At 52.1% G+C, this 27,390-nt stretch overlaps 1 protein-coding gene across 4 annotated transcripts in view; it reads right to left on the reverse strand.

Moving 5' to 3' along the window:
• The window catches only part of CACNA1E (calcium voltage-gated channel subunit alpha1 E), a 138,297-nt gene that overhangs the window by 23,211 nt on the left and 87,696 nt on the right, over window positions 1–27,390 (reverse strand). For 3 of the 4 annotated variants that reach the window (XM_065674032.1, XM_065674031.1, XM_065674033.1), the window contains exons 10-30: window positions 23,462–23,577; window positions 22,778–22,831; window positions 22,269–22,403; window positions 21,757–21,966; window positions 20,396–20,508; window positions 20,022–20,134; window positions 19,783–19,914; window positions 19,373–19,445; window positions 18,886–19,003; window positions 18,493–18,560; window positions 17,014–17,111; window positions 12,124–12,732; window positions 11,753–12,027; window positions 10,992–11,151; window positions 10,346–10,475; window positions 9,729–9,788; window positions 8,495–8,601; window positions 2,635–2,731; window positions 1,343–1,503; window positions 781–918; window positions 20–221 (exon numbers count right to left, since the gene is read on the reverse strand). In XM_065674032.1, the coding sequence (XP_065530104.1) occupies window positions 20–221; window positions 781–918; window positions 1,343–1,503; window positions 2,635–2,731; window positions 8,495–8,601; window positions 9,729–9,788; window positions 10,346–10,475; window positions 10,992–11,151; window positions 11,753–12,027; window positions 12,124–12,732; window positions 17,014–17,111; window positions 18,493–18,560; window positions 18,886–19,003; window positions 19,373–19,445; window positions 19,783–19,914; window positions 20,022–20,134; window positions 20,396–20,508; window positions 21,757–21,966; window positions 22,269–22,403; window positions 22,778–22,831; window positions 23,462–23,577 (3,169 nt within the window). Of the gene's footprint in view, window positions 1–19; window positions 222–780; window positions 919–1,342; window positions 1,504–2,634; window positions 2,732–8,494; window positions 8,602–9,728; window positions 9,789–10,345; window positions 10,476–10,991; window positions 11,152–11,752; window positions 12,028–12,123; window positions 12,733–13,971; window positions 14,029–17,013; window positions 17,112–18,492; window positions 18,561–18,885; window positions 19,004–19,372; window positions 19,446–19,782; window positions 19,915–20,021; window positions 20,135–20,395; window positions 20,509–21,756; window positions 21,967–22,268; window positions 22,404–22,777; window positions 22,832–23,461; window positions 23,578–27,390 lie in introns of all 4 variants that reach the window. The other variant, XM_065674034.1, reaches the window with a different exon arrangement.

The following is a 27,390-nucleotide window of genomic DNA, read 5'->3' on the forward strand; positions in this document are numbered from 1 at the left end:
CCCCTTCCCCAGACAATACCTCATTCTTCTCCAGACTGCACTCTTCCATCATTTTGTCTCCCTGCTCTTGGAATGTAATGATGATGAGAGCCACAAAAATGTTGACGAAGAAGAAAGGGAAGACCACAAAATAGACGACATAAAAAATGGACATCTCCATGCGGTTGCTGCGGCTGGGCCCACGGTCCTCCTCCGTCACATCCACTGAATGCTGCAGCACCCTGTGGGCAGACAGGTGAGGAAAAGCAACCAGAGATATGCCCGTCAGGACTGCCACCATGTGGCACTTCTCATGGGACCCACTTTGTACAGACAGTTCTGTTTGCCCACACTTGTAACAACAACAAGATAAAGCTCTGCCTTAATCTGCTTTATAAGGATGACCCTTGTAAGTGGCTACAGCTTGCTTTATGGTGCTTTGCTTGTGCCGCCAATGGAAAATGGATTTTCCTATGCTCTATACAGAGAGAAAAAGTTGCCCAAGCTCACATGAGCATGAAGAGAGGTGCAGTCCTACGGTCATCACTAAAATTGACCTAAAATATTGCTCAGAGCCACACAGGTTAAGGGATTACCCATCCTTGACTCTCCAAGGAAGAAGCTAACCCCTCCACAGTCCCAGCTTCATATGGGAGCTAAAAGCTCTTTCGTCCTGACATAATTTCTTGCCGTCCCTCTCCTCCTCCCTGACCAGCATTTCCTCTCTCAATCCTGCCTGAATGTAGCCAGTTATTAACCCAACCACTCCATTCAAGAGGGCAGGTGAAGCAGAATACTCACTGGGGCCAACCCTCGCCAGTGGAGACTGTGAAGAGAGTGAGCAAAGCCCAGATTATATTGTCATAGTGAAACTCATGGCGCTTCCATTCCCGGCACTTCACCTCCATCTTGTTCTTCTCATGGTCCACATAGTTCCCTCTGCAAGGTTGGGAGAGAGCAGTGACCTTGCTTTTTAAGCTGCCAGACTATGAGACAATGGCTTTAAACCCTGGGGCAGTGTGTGTGCACAGTGGGGGGGCACCTCTATTCCTGCAAGGCTGGAGGGAAAAATGGGGAGAGGCTGGTTAACAACCCGGGTGAAGCAGAGAAGGGAAAAGCAAATGGGAAGAGAGAAGGCAGAAAAAGAACAGGAGCAAAATACAGGGCTCTGCATCTCACATCCCATACAAGGATGCACAGTCCTGACACAGCACTGGGGACAGGACTCAGTCCATGCTGTCCACCCCAAGAGACGATGGCCAAGAGCAAGTCATGACCAAGGACTTAACTGGGAACCACAGAAGACATTACCCAGCACCCTGCCTCTGCCAGCAGCATCGGACCTACTGAACAGGGCACCTACATGCAGTCCTTCTCCGTGTCCTTAGAGCTGTCTGTGCAGTAGAAAAACTTCCCCTTGAAGAGCTGAACAGCAATGACAGCAAAGATGAACATGAAGAGCTTGTAGACGATGAGGATATTGAAGACATTCTTGAGAGAAGTCACGACGCAGTCAAAGACAGCCTGAAGGAGAGGGCATAACTCACCTTGGGGAACTCACAGTCTTGGTAAAGCACAGGACCAAAACCAGACTATAATGTGGAAAAACATCTTCCACTTGTGGTGGGGAAAGGAGAAAAGAGCTGGGACTTCTCGCAGGCAAAAAGCTATTTCAATTACAAGTTTAACACCCAGAGTACCCCCAGCACACACACAGACACCACACAGCCCTTGAGACAGAAGCAGAGTTGAATATTTACATCCTCAATGTTCTCTGCAACCAGGGTAGCAGACAGGGGATTATCCCAATTATGTAATTATCAGAACCATAGACCAATTAGTAAACACCTCATTGTTTCGCATCATCCCACATAACAAGACAGAGCAAATACCTCTGCCTACAATAGCAGCACCTCCCCAGGCTGTGCTCTCAGGCCTAGTTCTCACAGAACTGTAAGAAAGAGAGGAATGTCTTTATCCCTGCTTTGTGGTGGAAACAGAGGTGTCCAGAAATGAACTGACATGGACTGAATCCATCCACTGATCAGGAAGAAAAGCTGGGGCCAAAACCCAAGTCTCTGGGGTGCCACCCTGGGTCTCATGCATCAGCCAAATAACCTCTTGTCAGAAAAAAAGATAGGGCTTCTTTGGTCTCTTTCTCCTTTCTGGCTCTATACCACATCAGCTAAGGTAGGGAAATCCATAATCCTACTGTTGCTGCGTAAAAAAATATCTCTATTGAGATGGGAAATCCCCCTCCAGTGCAACACCAAGACAGCACAGCACACACAATCCCAAGGTGTTTGGCAAGATGCTTTGGAAAGAGATTTGAGCTATTCCAAAGCCAGGGCAGGTTATTTTATCAGGAGAGTACCTGGCCTTTGCTGTCTCATGTCCACTCCAGCCCCAGTTTCCCTGGCAAAAGAACTAACTCTGACACCTTGCAGAAATACAGGCTTGCTTTTAATAACTCATCATACCCTCAGATATGAAGCAGCCTGAAGGATGTTGTGTTTGAAAATGGGGCTCTGAAAACAGCAAATGCTTTGAAAACTACTTGCTCATTGCTCATAAGCAAATCAATGTGCACGGTCCCTGCACCCACAGGTCCATGCTGAAGAAGACAGATGTAAGACAGGAGATGAGGACCATTACCTTCAGCTTGGGCAGTCGCTTGATGGTTTTCAAGGGCCTCAAGACTCGTAGCACACGGAGAGACTTGATGGTCTTGATATCCCGGCCTTTGTTGGTCCTATTGCATCAGAGGAAGGCACACGAACCCAAAAATGAAACAGAGAGACAATAATCTTGCAGCCCCAGGGCTAGATTGTCTAGGGGCTTCAACTGATGACACCCCCCCTCCCCCACCACTTCCTGCACACGTAAGGATGGGAACAGGGGGCCCACAAATGTGCGACTGCTGAGTGCTCAGCCCATCTAGATGAGTCTCCTTCAGCACACGCACTGACAGCTGGCAGAGATGAAAAAGAAACAATTCTCCTCAGGATTAGCACCTTTCCCTTTTGCTGTGGAGCAGCAACCTTAATAAATCCCTCGTTGTGTGAAGCAGTGTGATGCCAGGTGTCCTTTTCCTGAGGAAGGGCATGCTGCCTTTCCCCGTGTCCCTAAGCCATGCCGCTCAACGGGGCAAGGAGGTTTGCTTCCTGCTGCAGGTATGTGCCATTTGCACATGGGGCTTGCAGAAGGTCACCACCATTGCAAACTGTTTTCTACCATTACTACTGGTTGCAAGAAATTCATAACAAAATGAGGGAAATGCACTCAATGGGCTGTACATGCAGGTGTCTCACAATATCTTTTCCATCCCAGTTTAAACTTGAGATTCATGGTCCTGACTTTCAGATTAGAGTGCTATGGAAGCACCTGCTCTGTGCTTGGTTTGTTCACACAAATGCTGTCACTTACAGCTTTCTGCCTTATTCCATCAGTACTACATAACATGGTCAGCCTGGTCTTTTATCTCACACACATATAATACCTCAGCCCTCTCCTCCCTCTCCAGATCAGGGCTGTACTTGCCTCCACCCCCAGTCAGCTGAGGCAGAGCTTACCAGTAGAATTATTTAGAAAAGCCCCCTCGTGACCCTAATTTATTGAATAGGGTGATTAATCTGAACCACAATACCATTTTTAAACCTTGCATTTTAATCAAAGCCCATGGACTGGATCCCAGGATGGAATAGAGAGGCCCTGGTGAAGGTGGCACAGTTTAGATCCACCAGGCACCCTCAAAAAACATTGATGAAATGACTTACAACAACAGACGCTCCAAATTACACAGCTCCTTTGCAAAGGCTAATGCAACAAGGAGCACAATATTGGGCATAATTGTGAAGAGATGTAAACAAACCACTAATTCATAGTCCTCCCTAGGAGCACAGCCTCAGAGATGCACAGGAAGCAGTTGTACAAACAGGACTCACTTTGCACCTGGCGGCTCCTGTTCTGTTCAGTATCAGGGCCTGGGTAAAAGCCTCGGGCATCTGACTCAGGGCTGGGGCAAGGATTTGAGTGCTCAGCTGGTGCAAACTGCCATCAAGGACAATTAAACTGCAGTGCTTTAGATCTGATAAGGAAGGACCTCTTCAGACTTCAGAAAACCTCCTGTGGCATTGCTTGCTCAGTCTACAACCAAGACTGAGCCTTCCCCAGACCCCTGCGCTTGGCATGAACCACATCCCATGTGTCCCTGTGGTACTTCAGTGCTGGCAAAGCCCCCACCAGGGCAGAGCACTCTGCTCTGAGATGGACACCACTTTTCCTGTGCCCTGCTGCCCTGGGTGTGCTTCACACCATCTATGTGTACCACACAGACATTGAAATCTGCAATGAAAGCACCTTCCTCTGAAGGCAAGGAATTGCATTGCTTGCAAAGAAAATCCCACCTGCACTTTCCCAGAGCACACCACCTTTAATGCATCCCAGGGCAATACAGAGATGCATGCAGAGCAACGTACTCCAGCCTCTGCAAATGCGGCCCAGGTTTCAGACAGACACCCGCCTGCACCCATCTCCCCAGGGCAGCACCCCGCAGTGACTTGACTGGCATAGTTACCCCAAAGCATTCCTGTCGGCGATCCAGGCCAGCAGCCACGAAACAGCACCAGCAGAGAGAAGGAAAAAGAAAGAGGAGAGGAAGAAGGTAAGAAAACCATCAGGGGAGCTGCAGGGGGATGACTGCAGTCTCTCAGGTGCAGGGACCCTGTAGCAGCCCTCGCTGCCCCATGCGTAGGGCACAGTGAGTAGATCACCCTGTGTCCTCCAGGATGGGGCTTATCTGCAAGGAGGGACTCACCCAGCAAGCCAGGAGCCCCTGCCCACCCTGCTTGAGATTTTAGGAAAGGGGCACATAGTGAAACCCCTGCTGCGAGAGGAACTGCAGAGAGCGGGACAGTGGGTAACAGCAGGCAGGCACATGGCGCTCCTCAGCCAGGAGCTGGGGAGACACCTTGAGACTTGGCCCCAGCCAGCCAAAGGCAGGTAGGAACCTACCTGCAAGGCCACAGTAGTTCCCGTCCAAACAGGTTAATTCTGCTAAATCACCTCCATCAAGAAATCCACTGATTAAGAGCCTGAGCTGCAGTGCAGGATCTCCCACAACCCAGCAGGACAAGCAAAGGTGGTCTACAAGGTCCCTTGCTGGAAACAAACCTCTGTCCTTTGCTTGATCTGAGTCCCTGCCACATGCACACAGTGCTCAGCACTGTCAGTAAATCCTAAGAAGTAAAATGTTTCTTAAAAAACATAAGAGTAACCCAAGATTCTGGCTGTATGTGAGTGAAATGGAAGGTGTGTTGAAAATGTGACAGTTTAACTTTGTAGCACTTCCATGATGCGATATCAAAGCACTGTTCTGACCAGCCTCGCCCCAGATTATTCTGCAGTAGGCACAGGTTTCTGTGCCAGACATTTGTGCTGACAGGCACAAGGAATTGCTGCTTGGCAAGGAAAGAAACCCCTTTTCTGGGTACCTCTGTGTGAGAAACACCTGCCCTTGCTCACCAGATAAGAAAATGAGGGCTACACACCGCCACCCAGCCTTTTCACCACTCAGCCTTTCCCAGTGCTGCAACCCCACAGGCAGAGGCATCACTGCCTCTCGGCAGCTCTGCAAAGCTGCAGGTGAGCACCACTCCTTTGAGTAGTGCCTATCAGACAGTGCCATGGGAGGCAAAAGTGAGCAGGGCCTTTAGTTATGGTTGTGGTTATTTTAACTAATTTAATTTTAACTCTTTGGAGATTTATGGTTTATAATTGGGCTTTTTATTTAGGCTGCGTTTGGACTGATGTATTAGCTTTCCACATGGAGAGCTACAGATGAGCCAAGACAGTCTATTACTCAAGGATGTATGGGCTCCGAGGAGGCAGTGGACAAGCCACTATAGCACAGAAAGAGATGGCTTTACAGAAGGACATCTACTTATTGGTGATTTTGACGTGGCATCAATAGCCAGCAGATGATGGCGGTGCCACTGGATGAGCTCAGAGACCTCCTGCTCTGCCCACAGCTACCCAGGAGCCCTGTGAGAAAACCAAACCGCAGAGGGAGGCAAGAGGGGCAGAAAACACAAACAGCATGGCATGTCCTAGCAACACTTCTACCAGGAAGTACTTCTACCCTGTCAACAGCTGCTCTCAACCACACAATCACTGCAGCCACCCTGTGGGCATTGCTTTGCCCACTGTGCTGGGTGGAGGTAAGGAGAGGGAGAGAAAGGACACTTCCCCCACCCCAGCCCCGTATCAAACTGCTCATGGAGGGAGAAGAAAAGGAGATGATTCAAACATCACCACCAGTTCTCCTCTCGAAACCAAGAAGGGAGGGAAAGAAGGAGGGAGGGAGAGCAATGGGTTGGGACACATATAACTGGAGAACATCCTGCAGCTCCGCAGCAGTGATGGGCTGCCGAGGGGAGAGGCAGGTGTTCTTATAAATGCTTTATAATGTATAAACCCATCAGAAATCACTGCAGCTCCTTTGTTCCCCTCACCCCCAAATCCATGAGATCATCTCCAGCAGGAGCCACCATTGGATGTGGGGGAGGGGGACAATACTGCAGGTTTACATTATAAAGAGCCCTCATCCCTGACACAAGCAACTCCTGGCTATAGCTGCAAGAGTGAGCAGGTGACACAGATTCTTGCTGCATTGCCACAGCCAGTGGTGGTGCTCACGCTCAAGAATTCAGCTGCCCTGTGCCAAAGAGACCTGTCCTTCCCTTGGGAGGCTGGGAACAGGTGGCAAGTGGAGCTGGAAAGGGCACAGCAGCTTTCCCACATGCTCAGCACTGGCACACGGGGACCCTGCCAGCTCCAGCAGCCACTCCAGGAATCGTGTTACCTTTTTGGGGTGGGGGTAAGGGAACAGTAAACTAACAGATTATGGTACTGTTAGCAGTGGTAAGGACATCCCATCCACCCAGGAGCAGGCTGAGCCATCAATCCATGAACCTCCAGCCATCAAAAAGTCTTGATGGAAGACTTTCTTTCCAGCCTTGGAAAGAAAAGGCTCCCTTGTCCTCTTGAAATTCCCCAAACCACCCAGGGCATCTTAAGGCTGCTGATGCCCTTGGGCCTGCCCCTCCACCTCAGCATACTCTGAGGGGCTGTCCTGGCAAAAGAAGGCTCAGCCAGACCCTGGAGATGCTGAATCCATCCTTGGTGGCTCAGAGCAATGTCCCCAGCTGTCAAACCTGCCCCATGGTCTTTCCCCATGCCAGGGTCTGCGGTCAGCCCCCCTTCTTTGCCCAGGGGCTGGTTCATCCCTGTGCTGAGCAAGCTGAAATCTCCCATGCTCCTCCCAAAGAGAGATCAGTGGAAGAAAGCAACAGGAGAGGAAGTGGGTGAGAAGGATGAGGAAGGCAAAAGCAGTGAACCAGGGAAGGTGCAAGTGGGTAAGAGCAAAGGAAGGGAGCTGCCACCTGGCCTTGGGTGAGAAGGGAGGGATGGATTATGGGCTGTAATCCATCGAGTGACCTCAGAGCTTGGACTCAGCCACCCCAAGGGCTTCACACAATACCTGAGCTGTGGACAAGGACAGGGCTCCAATCCCTCTCACCAGCACTAACATCACCACCGCCAGTGTCAAAAGCACAAGGAGAAAACAGCATGACAAATGAGCGTGAGCCTCTCCTCTCTTCTCCTCTCCCTCCACAGGCACTAATGAAGAACCACAGCCCTGGGGATGAGAGGGTACCCCTTATCTGCAAGCATCACACTGGCACCCCCTCTCTGGATACCAGCACATTCTCCCTGCACTCTTACTGTACCTTCTGTCCAATCAGCAGCACAGAGGGGGGCAGAGCAGCACAAAACTCATCCCTGGATGCTACTGCCCTCCATGGCATGGGCCCCAGAGACATTAAGCCACCCTGCAGAGGAAGACCTGCAGGTGCCACAACCTTATTACTGGTGCCAAACTGCAAGGCGATGCTCAGTGGGGACATACTACAGAGCAAGCACTCTGCCCTCACTATGATGCTGCAAAGGATGCAGGCACAAACCCCTCTAGCTGCCTCCCCATCCCTGCAGGTATCCAGGGCAATGCTCTCTCCCTAGAGCAGAGGGAAAGTCACCAGCTACGTGGGACCATTTCCAGCACAAACATCTTTGGAGGGGAGATCCACCTGACAGGCTGCTGCTTTTTTTGTGCACCCCAGGATGCATACCATGTGTATAACTTTGCCACCCTCAGGTCTTTTTCCCTCTGTAACAGTCCCTTCTGCACTCTTGCAAGTCCACTTTCACCACCAACTTCCTAGCATCTCCACCCTGCCTTGCCTTGATCCCTGCCTGCTTGCTCACCAGCATTTGACAAACATTGACAAACATCTCCAGAGCGGCCACGCACGACTGCCAGAAGCTGTCCCAGAAGAACAGAAGGGTGCAGAGAAATAAAAACAAAAATCAGGGTCTAGCAGCTGTAACACACAGTTGCATCTTCCTCCCACCCCAGCCAAGGGAAGGCAGGGAGCTGACAACAACAGCCACTTACGCCAAGGCAAAAGCCACCAGTGCTCCCACTACAACGATGAAATCCAGGATGTTCCAGAGGTCTCGGAAGTAGGAGCCATCCTGCAGGATCAAGCCCTGATCAATCATCTGGAGAGGAGAAATGGTGAGAAAACCAGGCAGGGAATAAGCAGCTTGGCCATGAGGTGGAAGCATCTGCAGGAAGGACATGCTGGGGGACAGGGACATCGATGGGGAGCAGCAGACCTGTCCTCCCTGTACCTTGGGTATATATCAATGAGCATTATATTCTGTAGGAGCCTGGAGCCTGATAAAACAGTGCTGAGCACTCTTGACTCCCGCTCCTAAATACCAGGCTTTAGGTCACCATCACAGAACCAACTAGGTTGGAAAAGACCTTTAAGATCATCAACCCCACCACTAACCATGTCACTGAGGGCAAACTGATGTCCCCTCAAAACCCCCCCTCATGGTTGCCCCTCCTAATCTTCAGTCACAGCCACCTCTCATCTGCCCCCTCATGGTGGCCCACACTATATAGCTGCTGCCCCTACCTCTCATGGCCACCCCTCACAGCCTATGACTGCCCCTGCTCTCCCCTGATGAACATCCCTCATGGCCACCCCTGCTGTCCCATCATGATCTCCCCTCATGGCTACCCCTGCTCTCCCCTCCTGATCTCCCCTCACTCTTCACGGCCGCCCCTCCTCCCTTGTCATGATCTCCCCTCACCTGCATGGCTGCCCCTGTTCTCCATGATTTCCCCTCACCCTCATGGCTATCTCTGCTCTCCCTTCATGATTTACTCTCACCCCTCACAGCTGACCCTGGTCCCCCCTCATGATCTCCCCTCACCCCCATGGCCACCCCTGCTCTCCCCTCATGATCTCCCCTCACCCCCATGGCCACCCCTGCTCTCCCCTCATGATCTCCCCTCACCTCTCATGGCCACCCCTGCTCTCCCCTCATGATCTCCCCTCACCCCCATGGCCACCCCTGCTCTCCCCTTATGATGTCTCCTCACGGCTGCCCCTGCTCTCCCCTCCCCATCTCCCCTTTCCCCTTCCCACTGACCGACACCCCTGCTATGCCTCAGCAGTGGTGGGAACCGTGCGTGCACTCTCCACCCACCCACTGTGACTCCAAAATCATCCAAATTTAGGACCAGAACTTAAAAACTGAGCTATTTCCGACCTGCTGCATGGACGCTGCAGGACTCGGCACCCCCAGCACAGCCAGCCTGCAAGGGCTCTTACCTTGATAACCATCTCAAAAGTGAAAACGCCGGTGAAGACGTAGTCAAAATACCTCAGGACCTGCAGAGAGAGGGCACAGGTGCTCTGCAGCCGCTGCCAGGCAAACGGGCTCACTTGTGCCCACCCAGAACCCATCAGCACCCCGCATCGGGGCCCGCCTGGCGCAGGTGCAGAGGGAGGGCTGGCTTGCTTGCCCCAAACCCAGTCTGTTCCCTAGGAGTTCGGGACAGCCATAAATGCAGCCCTTGTAGGTGGACAGGAAACATTTCCTGTGCATGGTGCAAGCAGCTCTGAAATCTTCGAGCCAAAATCATGCTCACCTATACCAGTGCCTGTGCACATCAGCATCTCCCCAGTTCACGCTAGTTTACTGCCAACAAGTGCCCTGGTCTGCTCCCCAGGCTCCAAACCCCAAGTGTGGGAGACTGAGAGCAGTTTTCAGGGTTTATAAAGGAAGTTGATGGGAAAGAAGTCAGACCCCACAGCACTGTGCAGGTGCTGCCACTGGATCCCCTGATCCATGTCCCACATGTGCCCCACCATGGAAGCTAAAATCCTACAGCACCTCTGCCTGCATTGCCTGCATGATAAGGGGAATGGGGGACGTTTGCAATCACTTTGTTGCGGTCGGAGTTGGTGAGGACAGGATCCTCTGCTGCAAGGGCAATGCTGCTGGCGGCGATCACCAGAAGGATGCACATCTCGAAGTAGCGCAAGTTCACGATGTAGTGGCAAGCCCTCCGCACCCTGCAGGGAGACAGCCTGACTTGTGAGCCTCTGGCATGGCCCATGTGCAAAATCCACCCCACATCACTGGCTTCCAGGGCAGGACAGGGCAGCAAAGTCTAAGGAGAAAAACAAGGGAGCCCAGGAGTACAACTTGGGCTTGATGACCTCTTTGCTTGGCTGTCCCAGCCCCCCAGGCAACCCATGGCCAGCCAGGGATGGTCCCCAAGAAACTGGGGTGCTTACTCTTCCAGGCTGTTGGAGCCGGGCAAGAGCTACAGGGGAGCAGAAAACTGCAGGTAAATGTAAAAAGCACTGAATAAAAATCACACCTAACAATCAACAGTTGGGAGAGAAAACTAGGAGCATGGCTGGCACAGAGGGAGAGCACTGGTGGGCCTTGGGGAGCACCGTGGCTGACTGGGAGCTATTCAACCCCCTTCCCAAGGGGATTCCCTCCTTTCAGTGATGTCTAGGGGCCTTCCCCTTGCAGAGGCCCCTGATCACAGGCTCCTACAGTCCAAAAAAATGTCTCACGGGTTGGTGGTGCTGAAGATGAACATGGAGCTGTGCGGCACCATTGCTTTGCCCGTCTCACTTTTGTCCTTCTTCCGCTTCTTCTTCTCCATCTCCTCCTCATCCTCTTTGGTCTCAGCCTCCTTTAAGGGGCTGGCTTCACCATCTGTCTTGTTGCTAACTGCAAGAAAGCGAGAGCCTTTGCCCAGCCTTGTATCGAGACAGCACCCTGGGATGTCACTGCCACCTGGGCACATGCAACCCCCCAGGTTTCTGCTTTGCGTCCCCATGCCATTAGGGGAAAAACGACCAGAAGGAAAGAAAAGACACAAGCTGCCAGGATGAAGCAGATGAAAGGGGTTTTAACAAGGCCAGCTTTCACAGTGCTGTTCAATTAATAACACTGTTTAAAGCACTCACCTTGACAGCAAGGTTGCTGGTTAAGGAGTTTGAGTGGCAGCAAGCTGGGTGGAGGCTGTGAATGTGTTAGGAAAAACAGGGGATGCATGTGCTTTGCCCAGGCAGAAAGGAAGAGGGAAGGAGGGATCAGGCAAAGGGGTGGGTAGCAAGGAGGTAAGAAAAGGAGAAGCTCCCTAGGAGATGGTGCCACATCAGCATTGTGCTGCAAAACTGGGGTGCTGGAGGGAGGTGCTGCAAGAAGCAGCAAGGAAAGCTCCCCAGTTGATGCATGTGGATAGGGAAAGCCATGCAAACAGCTTTCCACCCCCGCAGGGTCCCTGAGGGGTGGGAGAGGGACTCAGGAAAGAGAGATGGGTCCTCACTCTGTACCACAGTGGAGTCGTGGACATCGATCATGATGGCAGTGCTCTCCGTGGCCTTCTCCGTGGTGGGGGTGATGGAGGAGAGGTCGGGCTCACTCCGGCTGACAGTGCGGCTGGCCTCCAGCAGTGCTTGCTCACTGGTGTCCGGGCTGCTGCAGTCCTGCTCCATCAGGCTGCCCATCTTCCCCCGGGAGGGCTCAGGTGCCACCTGCAGGGGGACCCCCGCCTCAGTGGTCCCAACCAGCTCGGCATCACTGGCAGGGACTCCATTTGTCCTGCAGGATGGATGTGGGAGAAAAACAGGTGCACAAAGGTAAGGAGAGAAGATAAGAAGCTGTAGGAACCAGAAGATGCCCTCCCTGGGTACCAACCTGAAGGGCTCCCCGCTTGCTGCTGTCTCCGCCTGAATCAGCGCTTCTGCTGCAACCATGTCCCTGCATTGGTCCCCATCCTGCACCCCTTCTGTGGGGCTGACCTCCTCCAGACTCATCTCCTGGCTCGCTGAGCGGCTCCCCAGGGTGCCAGCTGGCTCTTTCCCCTCCATCCGGGCTCGGCGGTGCCGGCTGCGCCGCTGGCTCTGCCTCATCCTGGCCCTGTCCTCGATGCCACCTCCTGCCACGTCCTGCTCGCCCAGCTCACAGTTCCCGTGGCACGACTTCTGGTGCCAGGGCTCCTTGTCTCGCTTGGCCCTGGGCGACGGGCTCCTCCTGTCCTCACCACCGCAGGGGTTGGCTCCTGGGGCCGGCTGCTCAGATGCCTCAACCAGCGGCCGCTCGGCCTTGCCACTCTGCTCCTCGGCGCGTTTCTCCAGGGTGATGCCATCCCCTGGTTTCTTCCTACGGAAGATGCTGGCATGGGGGTTGATGAGAGGTGGCTCATCCTTGTTGATGCCCTCCTGGCTGGACATCTGCATGTGCCGGCGCAGCTGGCTGGTGCGCTGCTCCCACACCGACATGTGGTGCCGCCGGCGACGCTCCCTCCTACAATGGGACAGTTAGAGATTGGCGTCCCAGCCACCCCCTGGTGAAGTACGGACCCTGGATTCAATTTGGGAATCCCAGGGAGAAGAAAATGCCATCCCCAGGGCTATGGGCTGGATTTCTGCTTCATCCTCAGTTCTCCAGCACCCTTTTGGTGCTGGTGGGGGCTGAAAACAGGGCTGAGACTGAACTTCTGTCCCTTCAGGAGGCATCAGGCTGATGGAGGACCAGTCCTAGTAGCCCCACAGCTGGCCTGAAGCTTTCAAATAGTGTGCCCAGCTTGCTGGAGCACCCAAAACTCTGGCTTGCCCTATCCCAGCCAGGCAATGACCACCTTCCTCTTGTGTGATTGCCTAGGGACACCTTCCTAAGTATGGGCAATGCCCTCTCACTGCAGCTGGGGATTCCCTCCTTGCACTGGGGATGTCTCTGCATCATCAGCTTCTTGGAGCTGGGCTCCCTTTCGGAGCAGCACTGTCCTAACAGTACAAATGATGTTGCAAGGACTCTGACATGAAAGCCAACTTGCCAGCAAGAATGGCAGTCCTGATGGAATCAGGGCAGTAAGAGGGGAAAAGATGCCAGGTACAAGACCTGCCTTTCTCAGGTCAATGGGAGATGTCCTCCTCACCAGGTGCAGGAGGTTCCCTCTCTCCCTGTGCCCAGATACACCTGGCCAGGACAGCCTCCCACCCAGCATATCCTAGGTAGAAAGCCTGCCCCAAGGCTCGGGTAGGAGCAGTTTTGGCTGCCTGCAGGGGAAGGAGCTGTACTGGGCTTCTCTGTGTTCCTGCAGCTCTGCTCTAGGGAGGCCTGGGCTATGCCATGAAACTTGCAGAGCTGTAAATATGCACACAAACACCCTGGAGAAGACAGACAGGCCCTTCCCAACACACCTAGGCACACAGAAACACCCATGAGCACACACATGTACATACACTGCTCACCCCCCGAGCATGCGTGACTGCACATCCACGGGTAGCAGCACGCACCAACACACGTACTGCATGGCACACACATGAGGAGGTTTGGCACACACAAAACCAAGGCTGCACGCACAAATCCATGAATGCACACGCGCACACACACAAACGGGTGCAAAGGAGCACACTGAATACAGGCACACACACGTGACCCCCCCGCCGATGCGGCCAGCGGGGAGCAGTGTGCACTCCAGCCCCGCGGACGCACAGGAAGCACAGGAGCCACAGACGACACGCGCCCCCCCGGCCCACATACAGGTGGCTGCTGCGTGGCTCCCACATCGACATGTGGTGTCTCCTTCGCCTGTCTCTTCTGGGGAGGAAAAACAAATGGGTTCAATTCCCTCTTCACCCCTCCTTTGACTCGTGTGGGCAATACAGAGAGGTGTCCCCCCGCGCCGGGCAGCCGGCATCTCTTTGCCTATCGGCCGCCGGCTGCTGGGATGCCAGGGCGCAGCAGCCAGCAGTGAACCCCCTGCTCACACACCGGCAACGAGCTGCCTGCAGGGCTTGCCGGCACTCACACTCACGTGCTGCGATCCATTCCGTGGGGGCCACGGACCCTTCCCCTCGCCAGGCAGCTGTGCAGCTGTGGCACGGGCACTGCAGTGCAGGCTGCAGCCTCTCAGAAGCCCCGGTACATCCTTGGATATTTAACTCTTTCAAACTGCTCCAAATTCACTTCTCCCGAGCAACACATGGCAATTTGAAAGAGGACACAATGCATCAGGCCAGCCCCGAGCTGCTCAGAGCCACTGCTGTGGATTGATGCTGCCCTGAGACTGCAGAGGGGAACATGAAGCTCCCCAGGAAAAGCAATGCACGAGCTCAAGGCTGAGACGCCACAGAGCCCATCACCTAAGCAGCCCCAACACAGAGAACTGTAATGGGGCTCTTGGTGCCCTTCAATCCCACTGATTTGAGGCAGCTGGGGCAATCGAAAGCTTTATCCTTTGTATCAGCTCAGAAGAGATTCAAATATGCACAGCTCCAAGCAAACAGCCCTGAGTATATGCAAATGTGCATGCAGTGATTTACAGGTTTTGCTTTTTGCAAATGCTATGTGTGTGCGCAGGACATGCAAACAAATATATTCTCCAACCACATGGGACCAAGCACCTGCGTGCACGCAGAGCACATGCAGGCGAGATGGCGGTCATCTCGCTGCTGTCCTGCGGTACCCTCAGCCCGCAGGTGAGTCACACTGGTGATTGCCTCCTTATGGCCATGTGCATGGGAACAGCCTGGTGCCACGCTCAAGGCAGAGAGCGAGTTGCAGGCACCCGAAGCAAGTGGCCGCGCCTTCAAATGAATCCACGCACCGCGTTAGGCACCAACACATGACAGCATCCGCATGCGTCCATCTGGCCACCCACTCGTCAAACAGCCCCGAGCCATCTGCACCAACGGCACCCATGTACAAATACAATACTCTGATCGGCACCACAGCTACCCACGCCAACCTGGCCACGTGGGAGCACTCAACCCTGAGTGCCACTGGACCTCTCTGCAGGCAGGAACGCGTGTACCAAACCTGCGTGTGCCGGGTACCCACATAGAAATGAAGCCATCTGTGTCTGCACACACCCAAACACAGATACCAGCTTGGCTTCACCACTCTGAGTTTCCAACAGCCCTTCAGTACCAGCTCTGCTCTGGCTTGTCCCTTCTTGTGATGTCCCCACCATCCTTCCTTGGCTGCTGGCATCAGTATAGCACCGACAAAAGCACATCAGACCTGATGCTGGAGATGGTTGCCCCCTGTGGCATCACACTCCCTTCCCTGCCCCTGACAGTATCCATCCTGATGAAGGGGAGGAGCTGGAAAACAGATCTGTGAATATCAATACCTCCCATTTCAATGCCACTAGAACAACAACAAAAGGTTAAAGAGATTTGTTTCCTAATCAGCTGTATCTGACAATGTCTAGAAAATGCTAGCAGGGATGTGCAGTGTAGGTAAGTCCTTTAGTGCCCTAATATATTCCATCTCCACTTCCTCCTCTCTCCTATCTGTCCATTCTCCAGCCTCTTCTGCATCCTAAAGCCTTCTATTCCCTTGCTTTATCTGACATGTTCCCACTGGTAGCCAGAGACAGTCCCAACACGCAAACTCTGCCATCTCTCCTGTAACCCTCCCAGTACTTGGCTAGGAACAGATTTATTATGAACATCCCATTCCCAAAACAGGGTGATATCTGCAGCTGCTTGGGAGACCAGGCAGGGCTTACAAGTACCCCCAGCTCCTGCTGCCCCTAAAACCATGGGTGATGTATGCAGGATGGGGGACCATTACATGCCACTACAGATGAGCCAGGGATGGGGCTATTCCCAATGCTGCCTCTAACCCCTCCCAACTGCTCCCCTGAAGACAGCAGTTTCTCTCGATAAATCTGCAAGCGATTCTGCCGTGTACAAGCCTGGCTGAGTTTCAGAGCATAACGAAATCTAAAATTCCCTGGGAAGGGATTCTATTTAAAAAAGGGGGGAAAAAAAATCCTTTCAGCTGTACTGAAATGTACTGTTTTGGGAAACAAATCAAAACGCCTTGTTCCAATGTTGACTTGGAAAGTTTTATGTGATTTAGACCATATGACACTGCAAAATAAAGGGAAAAATGTGTCTAGGAAGGAAAAAAACAGAATTTTCCTCTGCTGAAACACAGATACAAGGCTTCTTAACACCATGCTGGGGGTTTATGTGGCTAGGGGCTATGTTTTCCTGCCCAGATCAAATTTCTGTGTGATCAGACCTGGTTTCACAAACCTGCTCCATCTCTCATAACTGCATTCACTACCAAGGAAAGAGCCTGAGGGAGATTTGTGACACTGCTGCTCCCTTCTCCCCCAGCCCTGGCTGCTCTCCCGCAGCTCTGCCATGAAGAAACAGGAACAAATATCACCCCTTCTCAAGAAAAACTTGAGATACATTCCTCCTCCCCAACCTCCTTTCCCACCCCTAACAGCAGCCCTGAGTGTTTGAGCTGTACATTTGAGGCAGAAAGCCTCTTTTAGCATATTTCTGCCACACTCAAGCACTGAGGTGGGCAATTCCAGGTCCTATCAGGTGACCTGGACCCCACTCTTGACAGCTCTCCGAAGCCACTGCTGCTCACAAGGAGCATGCTCCTAGATCTTCATCCATCCTCAGGAAGACACCCTGTGCAGGGACCTCTTTTTCTTGTGGCAGCTCCCACATCCAGCCATGTCAGGCTCCACTTCAGCTCTCCACTGGGAAGAGAAACCCAGCTGGGCTTGCAGGGGCACTGGAGTAATCAGGGGTTGGGGGTGTCACTCACTCGATAGCAGGCATGTTTGGGGCAGACATGGGGCTGACTTCTTTGGCTTTCTGAAGGGCGTGCTTCTGGTTAAACGCCTCCTCTTCCTCCTGCTCATCCTGCAGAGGAAGGAGGGGACGTGTTTAGCTGGATGTTAGGGTTTCAAGGGAAAGTACAGCAAAGGAGGCAGCAAAGAATGCACAGGTCTACCTTAGATGCCAAGGCCTGCAGGAGAAAGGGTACCTGTGCTTCCAGAGGCAGCCTTTAACTTGTGCTATGGGGACACAATTTCCCCACTACACCAGATCTTACTGAAGGCATCAGCACTACTTAAACAAGTGAACACAGCCCACTCCAGACAAGAGCCAGGCTGTGCATACTAGAACAGCCCCAGGCAGCATAGACTAGCTCAGCCCTGCCTTCTTCAAGGCCACAGGGGTGAGACAGGCATCCCCCAATGGAGTGTAAGGCAAGGCATCCACAAATGACCCCGGCAGAGACTGTATTGCTTTAATTAATATGGTTGTGTCTCTGGAGCAAAAAATGTCATTAGGAGTCATTAGCACAAATTCAGCCTTTTCAAAAGCTCAGTGCTCTCTTAATTGATGCTGCTGGTACACCATGGGGGTCCCCCAGCCCTCTCATTGCAACGCAGCCAGCAGGCCCTGGAAGTGCCACCTGCACCCACCATGGGAGGGCAGGGACCCACACACACCCCTCCAGCCAACAAGCACCATGCCCTCTTTTGTTTGCTGCTAGCGGGTCGAATTTGCACCAGCGTGAAAACCTCTCAGTGAGCCTTAGGGACCTTAGTAATAGGCATGGGCTCTGCAAAAAATCAGGCACCACAGGATCTCTGGTGCTCTCCAAAAAGTGGCAATGACCCTTGCAGCTCTCACCTACTCACCATTATCTAGATGGTGCCCCAACACTTTAGCATTCCCAAAATATTTCCCAGCATGGTCATAAAAACAGCTAAGCCCAAAAACCTTCTCAAGCACCATCCCAAAGAGCATCCTAAATCATGTCCACTGCCCTGTGGCACTACTGGAAAGCCTTCCCACTCCACATCTCCAGAGCACTCTGGTAAATAACCATCCCTGCATCAGACCCCATCAGACAGATGAGTTACTATGGTCTGACCGGAGGCAAACAAAACTGGGGAGCTTAACAGGGAAATAGTTAAGCCACACTTGATGGGAAATACAGGTATTCCTGGAGATATTAGAAGGTTTAAGCACTTTCCTAAATCAAAGTCTAAATGGCTTTGCCCAGTAATATGGGTTTGTGTTTCAGGGGAGCACCCTAAGTACGTTCCTGGAGAAAGAGCTTCCATTGCCAATTTGACCCAACCTCTTTTCAAGGTAGGCTGAGCTAAGAGACTTGCTGGCCCTGGCTCTAGAGAGAGGGCAGTCACAGGCACTGTTCCTGGTGCTTTTCCTGCTGGCCCTCTCCTTCACTTTCTGCACAAGAGAAATAAGCAAAGCAACAGGAACATACCTTGGTGAGCTCCTGAGCATTGGCCAGATTGTCCACTGCAATGGCCAAGAACACGTTCAGCAGAGTATCTGTGAGCAGCTAAGGATGCACAAGCCATGTGTTAAGGATGTGCGTGCCTGCAGCCACCAAATGAGAGTGGCCCTGATGGCTCCTCACCAGCTGGTGAGAAGCAGCCAAAGGGACAAAATCCTCACACATCCCATATATATAGCCCTCACTGCACCTCCAGACAGCTCCTTCTCTGCGTCTGGGATACACAGGGCTGCTGCACATATGATGTGCCTCCCTCAACTGGGAAAGGAGGAAGGAGCAGTAGGTGGGGAAGGGGATGCCCCCAGAGAGAGTGATGAGATGGGGTTGTCTCCACTAAAAGCACAGCAGCCAGGTGGATACAGTTTCCAAACAAGGTGAGGACGATGAAATAGATGGAGGACCACATGCCTGAGCGAACACCTCCCTGGGAGCGGATGCCATTGTACATCACCTCGTTCCAGTCCTCACCCGTCAGTATCTGCAGGAAAGCAAACCAGCAGCTCTGTCACCCACACTTTCCCACCACCTGGACAGTCCCCTTGATCTATTCCACCAACATGCAGGAGCCAAGCACAAAGGCCCTGTGCAGTGGATAACTGACTTCTGCAGCTGCAGCACTTTAGGGAGATGATGCTGGACAGTGATGAGGATTTAGGTCTCCTCAGAAGAGTTTCCATCTCTTTCCATTTAATTACTCATACAGGATGAAAGGGGGATGAAGTGAGTTATATCCTAACAGCTGATGGAGGGGAACTTGTTTGGTTTAAAGAACCCTTTCCAACCAGGGAGGAGCAAACCAGGGGTCCCAAGTTCCTTTGGTTGTATCCCTTTGCAGCTTAGCTCCTACCTGAAAAACTGTCATGATGGCAGCAGGGAAAGTGTCAAAGTTGGCTGATGGCGTCCCATCGATGAAGTTAAACCTGGAGGTGGAATTGGGAAGACATAAATGGGCTGGAGTACCAAGAATATAAAACCCCTGAATGCTGTGCTATCAGCTCTGTTGCGCCTAAGAGGACCTTTCCTCACTTTATAAAGGTCTCCTGAGCATTCGGTGCTGGAACCCAAAAGGTCTACTGGCCAGAAGGGCTCACAGAGCCCAAAGGCACTCATTGAGCAGGGGACTTCTGTTTGACAGAAGTAGCACTGTTAGCAGAAGGCTGAGGGGAAAGGCTACAATCTTCCTAGGCACCTAAGAGGGTGTCATTGCTTGGCTTTAACACCAAAAGATTCCTTTTCCCCATACATGAAATGACCTACCTGCCTCCAAACAGCTGCATTCCCAGGAGGGCAAAGACTACAATGAAGAGGAAGAGGAGGAAGAGAAGGCTGATAATAGACTTCATGGAGCTCATCAGTGAGACCACCAAATTCCTCAGGGATGCCCAATACCTAGAAAACAGATACTGCTGGAGCACCTGCAGTGATGCCAACAGGAAAGCAGGATCTGGCTGCAGCCACAGTCTGAAGGGTGACAGGCATGTACAGTCAGTACATACTTGGTTATTTTAAATATTCGCAGGAGACGAAGGGCTCGCAAGACACTGATCCCAAAAGAGGTTCCTGGTCTGAAGATAGCCCAAACCACTTCGAAGATGCTTCCCACTGTGACCTGAAAAGCAGACATAGCCATAAGTCAAAGACAGGCTCAGGACAGGCTGTTGCAGGAAATCTGCACATGCCTGAAGATGAAGCACCAACTACCCTGCCCAAGACCTGGTGTCTCAGTCTGGCACAGGGAGGCTGTCCTGGTAAAAAGGGTTCCCCTGCCCACTGCAAGGGTTACCCCATTCTTCTTCCCCTTAGTGCTATGCACTGCAGATGCTTTCCAAACATCTCCCCACATAACCACAGCATCTCTGGGGATACCTACCCCACAGTCAAAGCAGTTGAAGGAAGAATGGAAGTAAAGGCGTGGCCCCATCCCATACATCTTTAATGACATCTCCAGGAGGAAGAGACCAAGAAACAGGAACTCTGCATAGTCTGAAAGAGAAAACCCAAACATGCTACCCTTGGGGCACAGAGTTGCATGCAGCATCCTGCACACACCCATCAGCGGCCCATATAGTATACCACAGAGATGGGACAAATTGAGGGCCATGCTCTTCCCCAAGCTCTCAGGGTCTGGGATGAGGGAAGCTTGTCTTTGAGAAGCTAAGCTGCATATAACAGAGCATCAACCACACAAGTTAATCATTCAGGGTAGGTGCACTAGTGTACAAGGGGTATGAGAAGACCAGAGACAGTCACCATGGAGGAGAGCAGCTCTTTAGCATTATAGACAGTGTTTGTGGCATCTGCAAAGATATTAACTACATGACACTGTAGAATATTAGCAACCTGGATTTAAATCATTGCACAACTGGAACATGGCCAGGGAAACAAAGCCAAACAGCCAAGAGCCAGTGAAAAGCTTCTCCAGCTATTTTATGAAAATTACCAGGCAAGAGTCTGGCTCTTCACCTTGTCCAAAAGATGCTTCTCACCATGACCAGCTGCCATACCACACTGTGGCATGCTGGGATCCCAGCAGGCCTGAGTATGCAAATACAGATTTGGGCAGGCCCACTGCTTGACAGGGACAATTTCAAGGTGAGTAAGAATAATATGGCTGAGAAAGCAGCATTGTCCCTACTGCAGCAGCTCAGGGGTAAACATGGCTGCTGTGGGGTTGACCACACTGCACTGCAGTTAGCACCACGCTAGAACAGACATGGGTGTACTGCCTCTGAGACCTGACTATAGCCCACGGAGGGCTGGGGTATGCTCCAATAGGTGGTTTCAAGCTTGGGATCTCCATACCGTGCTTTGCACCAAATCTTTAACCAGGGTTTCTCCCACAACCAGTCTCATCTCTGCAAATTCACACCTTTTCAGCAGTTGCTAGATGTATTTCCAGCAAGCTTTCCATCACCACTGTTCACAATTTTAGGATAAACCCAGCTCAGATCTGTTCCACTCTCTTGACAAATATGCCAGACCTGAAGAACATATGGCCAGTACAACCCCTTCACGTTTATTCGCTGGGGTGAAACAACCATCAGTGGCCATGAAGCCAAAAGCAAAGCTGAATTAAATCACTGTACGTGGTCCTTTGTTATCAGCAGTGAACAAATGTAGTCCATGTTATTCCCCACCCAGCTCCACACGAGCGTGTCCCTGGTGAGATTCATCCCCACGTGCCCAGGGTAAGGAGCAGCTCTCACACCTACACAAAGCCCAGGGACTCACAGAGGAAGTGGGTGAGCCAGGCTGGCTGGTTGTGATGGACGATGGCCACACAGGCAGTGTTGAGAGCCACCAGGCTCAAGACGATCCAGTAGAAGACCTGGGATTTCACCATGTGGCGAACAGAGATGCGCAGGAGTCGCTCCTTGTGCCGTAAGTAGGAGGCACCGTCCACTCTGGCGCCTTTGAGACCAGAATGACTCAAGGGGTTACCTAAGGGAAAAGAGCAGGGACAAGGAGTTGGGTGCTCCAGTCAAGATGAGAGGAGGAGTTCAATGCCTCAGCCTGCCCTGCAACATGAGACAAGACAGATGGCTCACAGAAACTGCTTTTATGGGACAAGAATTATTCAGGTGGTTTTTGTGTGGCACAGTGGGCAGCACATGATTTTCGCCCTTTGCTGCCAAACTAGCAGAGATGGCTGATCAATGATAGTCTCCACGTTATGGGTATGACTCTGGCAACTCATTAAGCTGGCAGAAGTTTTGAGGAAGCAAGCTGCAAACTTTACTGACCCAAGGTTGGATGAAGGGGTCTTCTTTGTGCCAGCCTCCGCTCGCCTACAGAGGAGATATCAACACAGTGTTCATCACTCGAGTCACGGTTCATGGCATCTGTCCGGTTCCTTTTGATGGTCGCTCGCCTGAGCACTGGGAAGGGAAGAGGAATGGGTGCTAGAGCCATAGTGGCCCAACTATGTGGCTACCGACTCTGTTGGTAGCCAGCTCACTGGACCAGGACGTGGTGATTAGTACTTAGCTATCTCAGGTCTGGTAGTAAGGCAGAGATACTCAGGTGACCCTAGTCCAGAGTGCTCCCTTTCATGGAACCAGACACCTCCTGGCCTCCACATTGTCTCAGAGGTTATGTCATTGATTCACACCCCCACACCGCTCTCTTGGGCTGAAGATCCCACTGGGGTACCCCCAGGCCTCCCATCACAGCTGAAGGGTTTCAATCTCCAGCTATGGGCAGGTAGAAGGAAGGGTAGTGAGATTTTTAGGAAGGGCATTGCTTGTCTTACCTTCCAAGGCTGAGGTCCCAGAATTTTTGTTTTCTTCAGCCAGCATGACTTCCTCTATGCAAAACACACAGCTCAGCATCAGGAGATAAGATACCATCAGCTGAACACATCAGGCTTACTGCCTTACTTACATAGGCTGTCATGCCTGGATGGACTGTCAGCAGGAAGTCTGGAAAGCTCCACCACCCCCAGCCCTCACCCAGGTCCAGGAGCCCTGAAGCAGGCCCTGGTGAGTGCATCCCCTCCAGACTGCTCCCAGTACAGGTACAGCTAGAAAACCACAGTCACCGTTCACTGCTCTGCTTTCCCACTGCCCACCACTGCAGGGAACTCCAGCAAATATGAAGAGAAAGGAAAACATGGCAGAGTAAAGCTCACAGCCATGATGCTCACAGCCCCCCCCCCCGAGATGTAATACACCTCACGTTCAAAATACAACAGTTTCATGCAACAGAACATGAGGTTTTTTGCTGGTGATGTCCTTGCTTGCAGCCTGGCTGGACCATCACACCCTCTGGGACCAAGATCACCCATGAAGCCAATGCCAACATGTGAGCACCTGTGCAACTCTGGGATTGCACTGGATGATGCTCAGGGATCCCTTCCCATGCCCCACCACCCATAACCAGCAGCATGCAGTGCCCACCATACTGCAGGGACCTCCCGTGGCCCAGCAGCCTTTACCCGCTTTGTCTATCCAGGCCCGGTAACCATTGAGCTCCCGCTCGATCTGCTGCTGGCGCCGTAGCTTCATGAAGGCTCGGCGGTTCTCCACTCTTTCACGCTCTTTGGCAAACTCCCTGGGAAAGGGCAGAAGGGGGTCGTGAGAGGAGTTGGGGCTGGAGAGATGCACAGCCATCCCCAGCCAAAGCATAGCTAGCGGATGGGTGAACGACCAGAGAGGTGGAGAGGCTTCTTTGCAGGAGGAAAGGCATGGGTGCATGTGAGCAAACCCCCTGCTTGGTCACTCAGCCCTGCATGCCCTAGCTAGGAGCCACTACTGTTCAGGGAGAGTGCTCCCAGTGCCACCCATCTCCAGGACCAGCTCAGCTTCTGCATGTCCCGTAGGAATTAAAACTGGGCACTGTGGGTAGGCAGCAATGGGGTGGAAGAGGGCAGGTCCTACCCGCCACTTCTACCTCCTCATCTGAATCCTTTTTCTTTCCGGCTTCTCCCTGAAGGATTTTCCCAGGACCTGAGAGTATTTTCTCTGGACTTCAGTGTCTCACATGAACTGCCCAGATGTAATGACCAGTCCAGAGAAGGACAACAGCTTGGCACAGCTCTGCAGTGGGCAGGAGTGCAGGCAGCACTTCACAGGCTCTGTGCCAGCAAAGGCATGTCAAAAAGTGATCAACACTGGCCAGAGATAATGCTGTGCCCCCTGCTCATGCACCCTCTAAGACATGTGGTGCACAGATGTGCTAGCATCCAGATGCTCATGTGCACCCCAAGGGATACACATAAACACACTCCTCAGTACCTGAGACATATGATTTCACCTAAAGCTCAGTCCAGAGCTGGGCAAAGACACCCATATGTGGCTAGGGCTATATACATCTTCTCACATGTAGTTAAAACACAAGACCATGCTGGTAGGCATGGTCCACTTTCTGTTTTACACACACCTGTGGCCATATGTAGAAGACCCAGGCAGATTTTTCATCCACCCTGTATGAAGCAGCACACGGAGCCCTAAGCAGATATGCAAAGGCCATCACACACAGAGAAATTGAAATACCGAGCAGGAAACAAGAGGGGTGGCAATGCAGACAACCTCCCACCTACATCATGGGTGTAAGATGGGTCATATGTAAGATGACACAGCTGGACCTGCTTCTAGGAGGTCCCACACCCCATGCTTGCACACACCATGTACTCTGGGCATCTTGACCTTCAAGTTGCACTTCTACTGATGATCACATTTACACATAGAAAGCATCTCTCACACCAGACATCCCCCGAGGACACCTTCCTTGCAACAACACCAGGGGATGCAATATGCTGGCTGCAGTTCGCACTCCCATCCCAAGCCCCAGCAGCCACAGGAACACGGAGGAACACAGCCCGTGCCCTCAACCCCCTCCTGGTTCCAGGGTGCTCTGAGGGAAGAGTGACTGCAAAGAACAAATGGCATCGTTCTCTCTGCAAGACAAACGTCTCTCTCCCTGGAGACTAGCAGCAATCTCCAGCCTCAAAAAAAAAAAAATATTCAAAAGAACTGAAAGAATTGGTCTGTCTGCTGCAGAGAGAGTTCAAGTGCATTACCCCAGCTGAGCTATTACACCCTTAATGCTGTGTGGGCTTCTGCATGTGTGTGTGTATGTGTGTTTGCGTGAAAAGCCCTGAATGTTCCCTGCATCTCTTGTTTAAGATCCGCAGACAATTCAAGCATTTTTAATTCCACCCCAGGAAGGTGAAGCTTCCTGCCGCTCTGGCATTAAGCATCAAATGACTCTCCCCCTCCATCGCTAGCTTTCAGACTGAAATGAGACTTTCTTCCTAGGGCAGGGAAGGGGGAGAGAACAAAAGACAAGGAAGAGAAAAGCAGCCTAAGTGGAGGGAAGGAGGGTGGGAGGAGATGGGGGAGAAGGAAGGACCTCCCACAACCAAGAGTGAAACACACTCTCAGTTTTGGATATGCCATGCAAAATAACCCTCCTTGCATTAACTGGAGGAAAGGCAGGATCATTTTGGCTGTGCTATCACTGCTCACCAGCCTCTGTTAGCAATTTTCAAATGCCAAGATATGAGAAGATGCCATTTGCAGCCAGAGTTAATGGGGAAGTTGCCTTTCTCCCTCTGGTTTGGTCCACTGGTCTTCCTATGTGCTGAACCCCTGCTCCGTGGGCCATAACCTCATGCCAGCCAGCATCTTGGCAGAACTTTTGCCAGCCGGGCCCTGCAGATATATTCTGCAACTGGAAGCACCTGCAAAGCTTGCCCTGATTTACACCAGCTGAGAATCTGGCCCCTCTCTGCCACCTCTTGCTTGCCCATCCCTCGGTCTTCCAGCTCCTCCTCTGCTGAGGCTAGTGCTCCTTTTGCTGCATGGTAACAGAAGCCATCATCATGTGTCCACAATAAAACCCAGCCAGAAGGATCAGCTGAGCCTCAAATCGCTTCTTCCCAGAGGAGGGAGCAGAGCATCTTTTCCAGCACTCCCCTTTATCAAACAGCATTTTCTCCTACCCAACCATTTGCTCATGGGGCCCTAATTTGTAAGAAGCTGGTGCCACACGCATCCAGGGACAAGGTCTGTGCAGCTGCAGCAGCGTCTCCGAGGGAGACACTTCCCACACGCTTGATCCCTAATGGAGCTTAATTGCTTTTGTCCATTAGAAAGAGGAAGGGGTGGCAGAGAGGGGAGGGGGGGGGGGGAAGTTAATCTCAACTTAATGAATTATTACATTTCAGAGTGATACGTTACCGAGCAGGGCAGCAGCGGGGGCTGGTGACATCTGAGAGTGGGTAGGCGATGCTGACAGATCAAGGATTGCTCAGAGCCAATTTGCAGCAGCGGGTAGAGATAATACTGTATGTGAGCAAGAACAGGGCCAGCAATGGTGACTGACAGCTGCTTGGGGAGGCTCCAAGTCACAGGCAGGGCACCATCACAATGCTGAGAGAGTTAGGTCCCTGCCTCTCATTGAAGGGCTCTGTTGTCCAGTGTGTTTGTGCTACATCACCAGGGACAGCCCAATTTTGCCTTGCAAAGAGCCCAGGGCTACGCTGCCCCATTAGGTCCCTGAAAAGGGGGGCAGCAGTGTCTCTACCTGCAACAGCTTTGCTTGTCCACCTGAGTCTCCTGGCCCCAAATCCTGATGCTTCCAACTTGAAAACATCCACCCATGACAGCTGAGCAACACTTTTGCCTACCCTGTGTCATTGCAGTCCTTCTCTATCCAGCCTCATAAAGCCAAAGGCATGCAGTGTGTGATGGAGGCAAGCACCGAAGGTCGCGGTGGGAGCTGGAGAGCAGCGTGCCATCTGTCCTCCTGCACACAAGGGCACCATCCATTCACACGCTGTGCCCAGCCTGACGGGGCAATTGAAGCACAGATGGTTCGCTCCTCCTCTGGCTGCAAATTCTCCTCTACAGCCTTGGCATTCCCCACACATGGCCTGAGAGTGTCTCTGCTCCCACCAAGAAACCTTGGGGGACACCACACCTTCCTCCCCAGGCCCCCACACCGTCACTCACACCAGGGCAGTGATCCTTTCACTACACTGTTGCACTCTGAAGGACTGGAGAGCCTAGGTCTGGTTTTAATGGGAGAAGAGTCCATGTGGAAGCATTCAGCTTGAAAACAGCCCTGCCTTTTGTGAAGACCAAATCCAAAACAAAATACCGAAGCACAAGGAAACCAACAACCAAAAAACACTTAAGAAAAAAAATATATATATAAATTACAGATACTGCAAACCACTTTTCTCCTTTTTTTGGAATTTCTTTGAGTCCAGAGGGAATATATAGGACTGGTCACAATACTGTGGCTTCAGTGCTTTGAAATAACAAGCCAACCAACTTCAAACCTATCAATTTGTCACCTTTTACCACCATTAAAGATGCCTCCAACAAACCAGTGACCAAGCAGGTCTTAAAACAACCC

The sequence above is a fragment of the Lathamus discolor genome, chromosome 3 (assembly GCF_037157495.1).
Source record: "Lathamus discolor isolate bLatDis1 chromosome 3, bLatDis1.hap1, whole genome shotgun sequence".
NCBI classification, from domain to species: domain Eukaryota; kingdom Metazoa; phylum Chordata; class Aves; order Psittaciformes; family Psittacidae; genus Lathamus; species Lathamus discolor.